This window comes from Benincasa hispida, chromosome 1 (genome assembly GCF_009727055.1).
Source record: "Benincasa hispida cultivar B227 chromosome 1, ASM972705v1, whole genome shotgun sequence".
Taxonomy (NCBI): domain Eukaryota; kingdom Viridiplantae; phylum Streptophyta; class Magnoliopsida; order Cucurbitales; family Cucurbitaceae; genus Benincasa; species Benincasa hispida.
In genome coordinates, this window is record NC_052349.1 from 17369358 (window position 1) to 17383262 (window position 13905).

General features: G+C 31.8%; 1 protein-coding gene across 6 annotated transcripts; it reads left to right on the forward strand.

Annotated features, from left to right (window-relative positions):
• Window positions 1-956: 956 nt before the first annotated feature.
• On the forward strand, window positions 957-6208 carry LOC120089019 (vesicle-associated protein 2-2-like). 6 transcript variants are annotated; one of them, XM_039046507.1, is made up of 10 exons: window positions 960-1203; window positions 1828-1906; window positions 2609-2679; window positions 2831-2912; window positions 3166-3281; window positions 3347-3529; window positions 3847-3936; window positions 4281-4523; window positions 5372-5449; window positions 5862-6208. In XM_039046507.1, exons 2-10 carry the CDS (start codon window positions 1858-1860, stop codon window positions 5970-5972), a joined length of 1023 nt encoding a protein of 340 aa, XP_038902435.1. In that variant the 5' UTR covers window positions 960-1203; window positions 1828-1857; the 3' UTR covers window positions 5973-6208. The 6 variants fall into 6 exon arrangements, with proteins under 6 accessions (XP_038902620.1, XP_038902435.1, XP_038902500.1 ...); XM_039046572.1 differs by having other exon boundaries at window positions 1831-1906; XM_039046468.1 differs by having other exon boundaries at window positions 960-1199.
• Window positions 6209-13905: the final 7697 nt, after the last annotated feature.

Sequence of the window (13905 nt, forward strand, 5' to 3'; positions counted from 1 at the left end):
GTGAAAAAATGCATTTTTTGTCCATAGGTTTTGAGTATAATTTTCATTTAGTCCCTAAATTTCAAAATGTTACCCATTTAGTTTTTAAATTTCGAATTTGGGTTCAATTTAGTCCCTATGTTTTTTTAAAGGTTCCCTATATTTCAAAATATTAGAAGTTTACCTTTAAGATTTTGAATTCTAATTTAATTTGGTCCTCAAATTTTAATATTTATACTTTTTAATCTCAAATTTTCATTAATTATCCAGTTTTCATATTAGTGTCCATTAATTAGTTTTCAATAATTAAATTTAATTAAGTTTTACTTATTTTCATCACTATTGAAAATTAAATTTAAAATTTACTTCATAACTTTTTAATAAGAAGTAAGCAAGCCATTAATTTGTACTTAAAAATTTAAAGAAAGAAAAAAAAATTGAGACTAAAAGTGTAAATTTTCAAACTCGGATCAAATTGAAATCAAAATCAAAATTTAATTACTAAATGTGTAACATTTTGAAATCTATGACCAAATAAAAAACCTAAAACTTAAGTCCCGTTTAGTAATTATTTCGTTTTTTGATTTTTGAAAATTAAGCCTATTTTCTCCATATTTTTTATAATGATTTGCATATTTCTCAAGTACAATGATTGAATTCTTGACAAAATTTAAAAAACATAAACAAGTTTTTAAAAGTCTTCTTTAATTTTCAAAATTTAGCTTAATTTTTTTAAACCATGAATGAAAAATAGATAATAAAAGAAGGAATTTGGAGGTGAAAGTAGTATCTATAAATTTAATTTTAAAAAAAAATCAAATGATGACCAAACAGACGTTAAAGATATTTTTCCAAAAAGAAAATAAGTCGTCTATAATTTAGATCGAGTTCAAGCCGAATCGGACCAAGCCGAGCCGAGTTATTTTTTCAAAATATAACGGCTGAGAGCAAGCCGACCATGAGAGCGGGGGGAAAGTACAGAGAGAGAGAGAGAGAGAGGCCCCCGTAGGCATCGTTACCATTTTGCGAACCCAAAAAAATTTTACTCCATTTTTTCTTTGCTTTCACTTCTTCCCTTCTCTGCTTCCATTTCCACTCATTTTCCTCTTTCGATTCTCAGCTCAGATCTCTCCAACAAACTCCTCACCCACCCACCCCTTCTCCCTCTCTTCTGTTTGCTCGCTCAAGTTCGAATTCAACCGCATAATCGCTTCAACTGGGTTGGTATTGTTCGTTTACCCCATTTCCTTAACCCCTTTTCTATGCTGTTTTATTTTTATCGGAGTCTTGGTGTTTTCTTAGATCCCTCTGTTTTTCCCACTTTCAATTTGGTGTATGTTTTGTGTGTCTTGACTTGTTTGGCGAGTTTCGTGAAGAAATGGGTTACAGTTGGTGTGTCACACGGTCTGTTCTTTGAGATTGGCGATGGTGGTGGGAGTTGAGGAAGGGTGTTTTTTTATTATTTTAACTCGTGGGTTTGTTGGGTTTGTTTATTTGGTAGTTGGTACCTGAATTTCCAGGTTGATTGATTTCTATTTATTGTGCTTACTCAAGTTGTTAATTTGTTGGTTTCATGCTAGATTACGGTTTTTCAGCACTATCTGGTAACATAAGAGTTTTTGTTTGTTTGTTTATTTGTCTGATCTGACTGTTTTACTTAATTGCGTAGGAGTGTCCATTGTTCTTCTTTTGTTACCACCCTACTTTCCTCTTTATGGATGAGTAGATCAATGGAGTTTGATACTATGTCTGTTTTTTCTTTACTCTATGAAATTTCCCCTTCTTGGTTCACTCCAACCACTTACCTTGGCTCTGATGACCAAAAATTTTTCTGCTATGGCTTTCTAGAAGTTCATCGTTAATTCAGCGGTTAGAGTCATGACTATGGAGCTTTTCGAAATTCAACCTGCCGAACTTAAGTTCACTTGTAAGTATAAGAGGAAACAGTTTTCTTTTTCTACATTTTGTTCCAATGCATGATGTATATCCAATATATATTATCAGGCAAGATGGCAGTAAGACCGCTGCAGAATTTGACTTGCATAGTCTTGAATTGTTTTAGATGAAAGTGAGGCTTAAATCATGACGTAAAAAATTGGTAGGCCTAGTTTAGGCTGAGTTGTAGCTTACAGGTGCCAGTTTACAATAAGAAGTAAGCAAACCAAATCTTCTGAATTATTTAGGCCCTGATAACTATTAGGTATTTTGTTTTTGTTTTTGAAATTCTCACAATGATTTTCATCTTTTTTAAGGAAATATTTAAAACTACTTTTGCTTGGATTTTGAAAACATTTGTAAAAAGTAGGCAGGCAACAAAACAAAGAAACCCACAATTGAAAGTAATGTTTATAACTTTATTTTAAAAAAACCAGAAGCCAAAACCAAATTGTTATCAATTTGGGCGTCAGCTAGTGGGAGTTTATTTCACGACCAGCGAAGTTAAAATGTTCTGTATGATTTACTTGCTACTTAACAATTTTTTTTTAGATTTTAAAGGATCCCGATGTCCCTACCTGTTTATATCTGCATGTTTGTTATGCAAAGAAAAAGAGATAGAAGAATGTTCTGGTCTATGCACTCATTTCCTGCAGTGTTATTTTAACATGTTTTACACGCTTTCTTTCTCCAGTTGAGTTGAAGAAACAAAGTTCATGCTTGATACAACTTATCAATAAGTCTGAGCAACATATTGCTTTCAAGGTGAAGTATTCAAAATGGATCAAACAAAATCTATTTCCTGCCAATACCATACCTTGTCAATTAGATTTTTTTCCCCGATAGGGTCCAAAATTGAAAAGAATCTTAAAGCCTTGTTTAGCTGCCGTGTTTAATATACAAACTTTGTTCGCAGGTAAAAACTACATCTCCCAAGAAGTACTGTGTGCGACCCAATACTGGCATTATTAAGCCCAAGGATACGTGTGACTTCACAGGTATCTCTGCCTGTCATTCCTTCAAAATGTTGGTGGTGTTAATATGGAGTTGGCTGGTAGATATCATATAACTATCTACTGCTTTCTTTACACAAAACTGCCAATCCGTCTTAAACCATTTCAAAGATGTAATAAAATGGACAATTAGATGCCACTTCAAAAGGCTCTGAATAGTTTCTTTTCAGTAATTATTTATTTTTATTTTGTGTATCCATTCTCTGATTTCAACTCTCTCACTCTTGGATCTATTCAGTCACCATGCTAGCTCAGCGTACGGCTCCACCTGATATGCAATGCAAAGACAAGTTCCTGGTCCAAGGCACAGTCATCACCCCTGGAACATCTGAAGAGGACATCACATCTGACGTGGTAAGAATTTGTGTTTATTGCTTGCTTTACAGGCCTTTTTCTAAGATTTTTATTATGCAAGGCAGTTTGCAAAAGATACTGGCAAGCACATTGAAGAGAAGAAGCTGAAGGTTTTTCTAGTGAGCGCAACACCACCTCCTGTTTTGTTACCAATTAATGGAGAATTGAAACTAGATTCAAATAATGAAACTTCCATGCCAAGAGATAGAATGCAGACAGGAGTTGAGAACATACCTCCACCTCATAACGTAAGACTAACTGTCACCTTTCATGTGTGTATGTTGTGCTTCCGTTAAAAGTCTATTCTTTACTTCTCTCTCCCGCGCTAGTATTCACCTACTTCATTCTGATTGGAGGGCAGCTCTAGTATCAAATTTTGAGGATTTTATAATATGCATATATGTAACAGTAACATAAACATGGTTTTAAACTGAAGCGTATAGGCTGTTTATTATTATTATATGTATTAGTTACCTTTACTTCTGATGGAAAAACATGATTGGATCGTGGTTGATTTTTTTCATTTCCTGAATTTATCTCTTGATTGGAAATTGATATATTCTAGGTTGCAGAAGACTCCAATGGACTCACCTGCAACCACATAGATGAACTTAGACCAGTTGATAACCCAGTATTGCTATCTCCACCTTATAAGGTATGACCATGCAAGCAATTCCACTATGTCATATGTGCTTATATTATTTTCTTGTCAGTGTTGTCTTCTCCAGTCAATACACACACACATATATATATTCTTGTCCGTCCCTCTCTAGTTTTCAATTGTCAAGGGATTTCCCGTGGAGATATATGTCCGTTTACCATCATTTCATGTTTTGAATCCTCGAGTTTGTGGTCTTAATATTGCATGAAAAGCTACACGAGGTTTGAAATTCCTGCAGCGACGAGACACTTGGTTTCCATATGGTTTATCAATGTTCTGCCTTTCAAAGTATGATCGACTTTTCTCCTTGTGTGTTTGAACCATATGATGTATACCAGGTGGCCGAGGGAGTTGAGAAAATTGATACTTGTAAAGATTCTGATGAGAATAGAGCAGCTGAGGATGTTTCAACAAGACAAAATGAGGATGTGGTAGCTGGACCAATTGAGCATATTGAAACCACGCCAGCTGAGGGAATTGAGGAATCAAAACTAGCGAAGGTTCTACCAGAGTTAAACTTAACTAAAGACTTTCAAGAGCTGAAATCAAAGCTAACTCTCATGGATGCAGAACTACTAGAGGTAAGACTTTTTCTCTTGAAGTTAGATTATCATGCACTCTCTGTGGTATATATGTTTCTCCTTCCTACAAAAATAAACGGCAACTGGCTAGTTACAGTTAATTGATCGGATAAGTTCATGGCCTGTGAGTAAAACTTTTGCCTCTTATATTCCCAGGTCTTTAAATGTAGAGGTGTTGCAATGTTTATGCTGCTATATCTCTACTATGATGAGTTCTCAATTTACGAAGGCAGAAAACAGTGATGGTATTTAAGGGGATATTTGGTAGGCCAACTTAGAAACAAAAGATTCAAGGAAAACAGAGTTGTATTTCACCTTTTTGGATATGTGTTTGTTGGTAGATTCAAAAGTTAGATTTCAATTTAAACAATTAATGTTCAAAATGTGTTTGATAATATATTCATAAACCATAAAACTAGTTGTAGTTACCCACTAAACTAATATTAATTAATTTATGAACATGTTTTACGTTAAAAAATTAGTCAACTTCTTATTTTATAATATCATATAATTTATAGTACATTATATTATACCATACATATTTTAGTTAATAAAAATTAATTGAGCTTATAACATGAAATACTATATTTATTAATGTTTTTACATATGTATAGCTTTTTATATTATATTTATTTATTTATTTTGGGGGGTGGGGGGAGGGGTTATGCTTAGTAGCTTCTGGTTTTTGCTTACCAAATCATTGAAACTTCTTAAATTCTTCTATTAGTAGTGCATATACATAAAGAGCAAGGATTTATAACGCTCCAGTACAGCTTTTATGTTTGTTAGTTGTTGCTAGATATAACTAATTTTTCAGGTATTAATGAAGAATTTATGAACATATGCAGGCTGAAGCTACCATAATGAGGCTGAAAAAGGAGAGGATGGTAACAAGTAAAGAGAGGGAAATGCTCAAGCGTGACTTGGTAAATCCTTTTTTTTTTTTGGTCCTTTACACTTTTAAGCATAGATTTTAGTCATTCAACTCACATCAAACTCCATATTCATCTAGTACCATAAATATGACGATCTTGAATCTAGAGAAGACAGCCACTTCATAATCTTTAAAATTTGTATAAATTCAAAGAGGCATGAATCAAAGTTTCAAAAGTGTGGGAATTAAAAATATATATATATATTTGAGTTCTTCATCCCTTCGCCTTCTTCAAAATGACGTGGTGTAGTTTTTCGCCTTCTTCTGCAATGGGGAACCTATCAAATGGAGCCTTCACTAGGATACACATTTATTTATGACATGTTTGATCATTACAGTATTGAGGCACTCTGATTTAAGATCTTGGGGAGTCTAAGGGACATGATTCTGATTTCTTGATGCAGGAGACATTGAGAAAGACTGGCCAAAGAAGTATCCAAGTAGGCTTCCCCTTGATGTATGTTGTGATGGTTGCTTTTATCAGTCTTCTTGTTGGATACTTCGTCCATCCTTAGCAGCAGCAGAACAAATCAATGGGGGCGCCATCAGGTATTGTTGGAAATATTTTCTTTTTAAGATTATGGACTGGGCTGCTGTCTTTGATCAGATCGAGAGGAGAATCCAATAGGCTCTCTGTGTAGTCCAATTGTTTTTGGTTGTATATTGACTTGATGTGTGCTTTTTTATGATTATATGTAAAGCCTTTTTCTTATATATATATAAAATAATTTCTTCTCATTATTTCATCCAATATCATCTCAGAAATACGTGGATTTAAGCCTACAATTTATTAGTAGATATTCAAATATCTAAATACTTGCGCTATGTTGAGGTTAGCATAGATAAAACCGTTATTTTTTATTATTTATTATTTCTAGGTGTCTAAGGCTACGTTTGGTTAGCTTTGTCAAAAAAAAAAAAAAATCATTTGGAAAAAATCTTTAACCATTTTCTGTGTTTGGTAAAATAGATTTAAATTAATCTTTTAAAACCACTGCGTTAATTGCAAATTTACTTTGAAAGCAGTATCTTACTAGCTTTTAATTTCTCCTAAAAATCAAGTAAAATTTTTAATTAATATTTAGTTTTCAATTTTACATTAAAAAAAAAATTATTTTATATATTTATTTCTCACATAATCAAATCTGTTTTTTATTTTTCATGAATTAAATACATCATTTTTTAGAACAAGTATATCATATTGATATATATATATTTTAAATAAAGCTCTTTTCCTTAATATTTAAAAATTAATCTATAAAAAGTAAAATTATCAACTAAATAATTATTTAAAATTTTAAATTACAAAAAATTAAAAATTGATTATAAGTCTATTTTAATTATTATATCTAGAATAAGATTTATCAAAGACTCCAACCTACAAGTTGATATTTATCAAATATTATTTTACTTCTTTTCGCAATTCATTTTTCTAAAAGTTATTTTAAAAGCTACCACGATTTCAAACGGAACCTAAATATTCTAAATTTGAATGTCGATTAGAGAAGAGACGAGGAAAGGGAAAGAAAGGTGTTTGAATGTTCCATCGATCTAAGTTGTCTATGATACTAATACAAGATGGTCACACCCTAAATTTTTTATTTTTTTTATTTTTAGAATAGGTGATATTATTATAAAGGAAAAAAATATTTTAAAAACATAAGAAAACACACCTAAACTTTCAAATTAAAGTTCAAACCGTCATTACTCATTGGTAAGATGTAAAATATCATTCCTTAAAATCATTGTTAAATTACAAAAGAAAGGAAAATAAGGTTTCATTTTAAGTTTAATCGTTTAAAGTCCTTTTTAACTTTTAATTTCGTCTAGTTGATTTGTACATAATTGATATTTGAAATTATATATATATATATATATATATATATATATATATTTTCTTTCAGTCTTTATGATTTTGGTCTAGTTTTTATTTAGTCCCTAAGATTCATAATGTTACTTATTTGGTCTTTAAGTTTTGACTTTTGAGTATGGTTTCAATTTAGTCTCTAAGTTTCAAAATATTATAATTTTACGTTTGACATTTGAATTTTACTTCAATTCATTTCCTATGGTTCAAGATTTACACTTTTAAACATGATTATTCACCAAGTACTCATTTTCCATTTTCAATGTTAATTTATGTTAATAAATTAAAAATTACTAACAGAATTATGATTAATTAAGTTTCACTATATTTTATCACTTTTAAAATTCAATTCAAAATTTCACTTCATAATTATTTTAATTAATTACAAAAATTGACGTCAATGGTTGAAAATTAGTATTTAGTGACAATTTGAGTATAAAAATATAAAATGTTGAAGCCTAGGGACCAAATTGAAACACACCTCAAATTTCATAGGTAAAATTATAACATTTTGAAACTTAGAGACTAAGTTAAAACAAAACTCAAAATTTTAACCAAATATGTAACACTTGAAAACCTAAGGACCAAATAGAAATTACGCTCAAAATATAAGGACCAAACAAATATAAGGACCAAACAAATATTTTACCCAAAAATAAATAAAATTAATGGATCTATTAGATATATAATTTAGATTTATAATTAATAAGACTCTAAATTTTTTATCTTGTGCTTATTAATTTTGCAAAATTTGTAGAACATAAATTAATTTAAAAAAAAGTTCAAATTTGTAATTTCATATATCTTTTTAGATAAAGATGGTAAGTTTAAAGACCTATTAGACATTTTTTAGAATTGAAAGACCAAATGAATATAAATATGAAAGTGTAAAGATGTATTATTAGATACTTCTTAAAGTTAAATGGGTAAATAGACATAAACTTAAAAATTTAATTAAATAATAAAATAAATAAACTTGAAAGTTTGGTTACTGAGCTTGTGATGAAAATAGGCTGTTAGCTCTTTGTGGGTTGGGTTAGTTTTTGGTCCAAAATAGATGCTATAAACGAGTATTGAAATTAAATTGGTTACATTACAAGTTTAGCCTCCTCATGTTTATTTGATTTTTGAACTCTTAAAAAATGTAAAACTTACTGTTAAGGTCTCGTTTGACAATCATTGGTTTTTTTTTTTTTTTTTTTGTTTCTAAAAATTAAGTCTATTTTATCTACATTTCTTACAATAATTTGTATCTTTCTTGAATACAATAGTTGAATTCTTAGCCAAATTTAAAAAACAAATACAACTTTTTTAAAGTACTTTTTTAGTTCTCAAAATTTGGTTTGGTATTTTAAATTATTGGTGAAAAGTAGATAACAAAATAATAAATTTGGAGCTATAACTAATGTCTACAGGTTTAATTTTTAAAAAAAAAATGATTAATAAATGAGGCCTAAATTTTGAAATTTGTATCATATTGAATTCTCAACTTATTCAAAAAATTTAAAAACTAATTGATATATTATATATTAGTTTAACTTTAATATCTCATAATATCTTAAACTTTCTATTCCTAGTATATTCATGAGAACTTTAATAGTCCATAAATTAAATTTGTAATTTTAGAACGTGCTGAAAATTCCACGTTAAAAAAAATTAAAATTAAAATCAAAATATCCCACACTCCTTAAAAAGTAGATGGCCTGTTCCTCTTATTGTTAATTGGTTTTGAGATGAAACCACATACTAGAATGTCATGGACTAAATAGACAGCTAGTGCCAAAATGAGTATAACTCAATTGATAAAGTACTCGTTAACGAACCCTCCCCTCAACTTTATGCTTTTTTCATACAATATATATAAGAAATTAGCATAATACTAAAACCATCGGTTGGGCTCGTGGTAAATTTACGTTCTATCCCTCTTTAGACCCATATTTAAAATGTCAATTGAAGTCTAACAATATATATTTTTTAATAAATAGTTTGACATTTATTCTAAAAATTTCTCAAAAATTTATAGATTAAATTTGTTATGTTACCTAATTGAATACGAAACGGACCATGTTTTGTATTGTTTTGTTTCTTTTAATCCAATACGTATTCAAAGTGGTTTTCAAACTTGCGTTTCCCGCGTTCCTTCTTTAACCCCAACACTCTGCCCTGCGGCCTGCGTTCTTTCTTCTTTGGATGCAACGGAGAGAAAAACGACGTCGGCTTATAAAGAACCGATCACGTGCAAGCAATTTCTCTGGCAGGTTTCACGTGCCTCTCCCTTACCGGGTTCTCTTTTTTTGCTTTTTTTTTTTTTTTTCCCTTCCAAAACATTTTAAATTTGATAGTATTTTATCAGCTAAACTATGAAAAATATAAATAAACACAAAAAATACTTCACTTTATAATTTGTTTTTAAAGTACCATAATTCTTTTGAAATTTATTCAATTACCTTCAATTTTCATAATCATTTCAAGACTATCGTAAAGTGTAAATCTACTATAGTATTGGATGGAAATTAAAACAATGGGATAATGACCTAAAACAAAAATTATGTTCGAAACACCGTCACATCTGCAACAATTTCTTCCAGATTTTCAAATGTGGATTCGTATCCGACGATTTCTCCCATTTTATCTATGTTGAGAGAGGAGTAAAACCAGCTCATAATAGTGCGATTGCATTTCTATCAATAAGAGAAATGAGGATTGGGTTTAGTTTGCTGAGGGTTGAGGTATTTTGGTGGCTGGGGATAGCTACTGTCAATGAAGCTTTCAAGGTCATAGTCCATGATGAGGTTGAGAAGTTGATTCTTCCAGATAAGATAGTTCAAATCATTTAGTTTGACAGTGAGGGATTGGGACATATGAGGGAAGTTTGCTACGCGGGATTTTGGGGATGAGAGTGTGGAAAAGGGATTAATCGGTACCTGATTTGGAAAAGACAAATGGGTGGGAAAACCGGCATAGTGAGAGTGAAGGGGTGGTGGGATTGTGGGGATGAAAGTGTGGAAAAGGGATTAATCGGTACCTGATTTGGAAAAGAAAAATGGGTGGGAAAACCGGCATAATGAGAGTGAAGGGGTGGTGGTGGAGGGCCATATTGCGAAGGGTATAATGGATTTCGAGCAGGGGGAAGGGCATGTTGAGTAGCAGGTGGGGTAAACGATGGAGAATATATAGATATGGTGGTCGGAGGTAGAAAATTAAATGGATACCTGGGGTTTGATGTCACTGGTAAGGTAGAGTTTTCTTCAGATGTTCCCGAGCTCAACGCCATGAAGAATGACAGGATGCTTTATAGCTCTGATACCATGTAAACGATAGAAAGAAGCGAAGGCTAAACGATCGTTGTCAAATATCTAAACGACAGAAGCAATCGTCTACATGATAGAGGTGAGAGTGTAGACGATAGGGTAGGATACTGCACGACTGGGTCGAGCGTGTGAGCGATAAAGGGAAAACGCTACACGATAGGGTCGAGAGTGTAAACGATGAAGAGTATACGATAGGATGTAAACGATAAAGACAATTGGCTACACGATAAGTAGAGAGAATAAACGATAGAAGAAATGTACTAAACGATCGGCCTTCAGCGATAGTCATAGTCCGTCGTGTAGCTTTATTTATTAACATATATTTTACCACATGGTGTAGTATCAATGGTCTAATATAACAACCATGAAAGAGAAAACATAAAATAACAACCAAATAGTGGAACCTGAAATGCTGAAGAAAGGAGCATAAAAACAAAGGAAAAGTTTGTTATAATTTCAAAAACATGACACTCGTTTATCAACTCTAATGATATTTTACTCCATAATAGTTTCCAAACATTCATGAAGGTCAAAAAGTACATACCATTTTTTCTACAGATTTGGGAGGGGGAGATCACATTTCTTATTTTGAAGTTAATAGTACATATTCATATTAATCGAGTTACGTTTATGTTGGCGAGAGTAAAAATAGAAAGCTCTTTTATGACAATTTGATTGAGTTTGTGCAATTTACAATTGAATTATTTTTATATCTATTGAAGCCTTAACAAAATTTTACTCATTCGAATTGCAATAGCTTATATGTTTATTTCATTTTTCCTTACAAAAAAAAAAAAATCTATATGACAAACAAAAGATAATTAATTCAATTGTGTTCGGGAGTTGCTTTTATAAAATTAAATTACAAAATAAGGAGGTTTTGATCGAAGTTTAAAATGTCAAGTCACAATTTTACGATGAAATATCATTAACGTGTTGAAAAACATAAACTCGGTGGAATTATTTATTATATAATGAAAATGTCTACTTATCTCTTGTGCTCGTGTCGAACTCATAAAAATGTAAGAATATCGGTGAAAATGTGTATAGAAATTTAATATGAATATTGCGATAAAATCAAAATATTTTAAAAAATAATAAATAAAAAAAGCGAGATAATTACCCAATTGGAACCAACACATGGACAAATTGCACTATCTGATTCAACCTCCTTTACCAAATTTAAATGGTTCATCGTTCATGGCTCACGTGAGAGCGAGATCAATGGAATCCTTATTTACTTCTTTCTTCTCCTGTGCCTTGTCTGTGGAAAGCAGTTTAAAAGCTTCTAAGGATGGTCACTGGAAGCTCAATGTTGATGTGGTATCCGTCATAGTAAGGGCAACTATGTATTTTGTTTTAAATTTGAAAAGTCGAAAGAGATAACGACAGAGAAAATGGAGAAGAATGGGATGTCGTCTCAACAAATTTGTAGCCAAACTCATTTAAAAATGACATATCAATTAAGCCTAGTCATTTAATTTCTGCGAGCTCATCTTTTAAAATGGTCAACTAATCGTCAACTAAGTTAAAGGGCCAATTTTAGTCTTATTTCGAACTTTAGAGACTAAAAGTGCTCATTTTGAAACCTCGTGAACCGAATAAATACTAACTTGAAACCTCAAAGACTAAAAGTATATTTTGTCATTGTTTTAATTCATGTACTGTATTGTACGTGTTGGGTCAGTGTACTTTAGGAAATGTCTAGTTTGGTCCCTTCGATTTTCAACTTGTTATCATTATTTGCTTATTGTTCAACTACTGTCCATTTTTTCCCCATTGAAGTACACTCCTTTTTTGTATTCATAAAGACTGTTTATAAGGTTTTATCAAATTACGATGACTAAATTCTAATTTTTAAAATCACAAGAATCAAATTTGTAATTTAATTAAGAAAATACTGCGATACCCACAAAATAAAGAATGAAAACGAGATCGATCGCTTTTTTAGACAAAATAAAGAATGAGAATGAAATTGTTAAATTTAGTATGAGTCTCGTAGTTTTTAGGGAAAAATACTCTCTTTGTCCATGAATTTTTAAGAATCGGTGCTTTTGGTCACTAATATTTTAAATTAGTCATTATATATTGAAATTAAACATAAAATTAATTAAAAATATGATGTGGCAAGACAATCTAGACAAAATATTTGTGTTAATATTTCCCACTTCTATTTCTCTCTCCCCTCTTTTTCTTCTTCTTCTATCTAATCTCCCATCTTCTTCTTCTTCTATCTACTCTCCCCTCTTCTCCATCCTCGGGTCTCTTTTTGTCCGTCATTTTTTCAATGGAAGAGGATTATGAGACTTGCCAATTTTCAAGACTCATCTTCATCCAGAGTGTTCACGTGGAAAAGCTTGTCGACATTCGTATTATTGGTCAATACATTTCGCCTTCAACTTGCATCCTTCTATAAAGTTAGATATGCAAGGAATTCCAACATCTACAATATCAAGTTTTCTCCACAATAAATAATCTAAAATAAGCAAGATTCTTATATCATTTTTCGATTTATGCTACAGTACCTTCGCTTTCCTTCATTGCTGCACCACTTGCATAAATCCAGGTCTAACATGCTTCGATCTGTAGTTGGGTATTGTGTACACTCGGCATTTTGCCTATTGTCACTCCAATCACATGATTGAATGAATTGTCTTCCACCAACAATTTTTAAACTTGAGTGAGCACATGAGTTTTTCTAGCACCTATAATACCATGTAGCCTAAACTCGTTGAAATCAGAATTGACAAGTGCATCCTTAATTCCATATTATCGATTAGAAAAAATGATGACTTTGAGACAATAGTATTTGTAATAAGTGAGTAACAGATTGAGTATACGAGATTGGTTGAGGAGTTGAGGTGTGTTGTCAGAAGAGGGTGTCTTCTGTGTGAGGGAGGTGTGGAGTCGCGAGATCATTTATTTTTTGAGTGTGGATTTTAAGAGAGAGGTGTGGTCAGATGTGTTGCGTCAGTTGATTCGTCTCATCGGGTGGCGGATTGAGACGTCGAGTTGTCTTGGATGTGCCGAGTGGGGTCGAGTAAGGGGGTGCTTAGTAAGCTATTTCGTGTATTCTGGTGTGCTTCCATCTACTACATTTGGCAAGAGCGTAATCGATAGCTTCATGGGGTAATCCAAGGACGGTGTCTGCTCTGTTTCACATTATAGTCTCTATGGTTCATGCTCCTTCCTGACGGGTTGATCTTCTTGGTTTTATCTAATGCTTTTACGGATATTTTCCTCTTTTTGTTCTTGTCGTTGTTCTTTGTT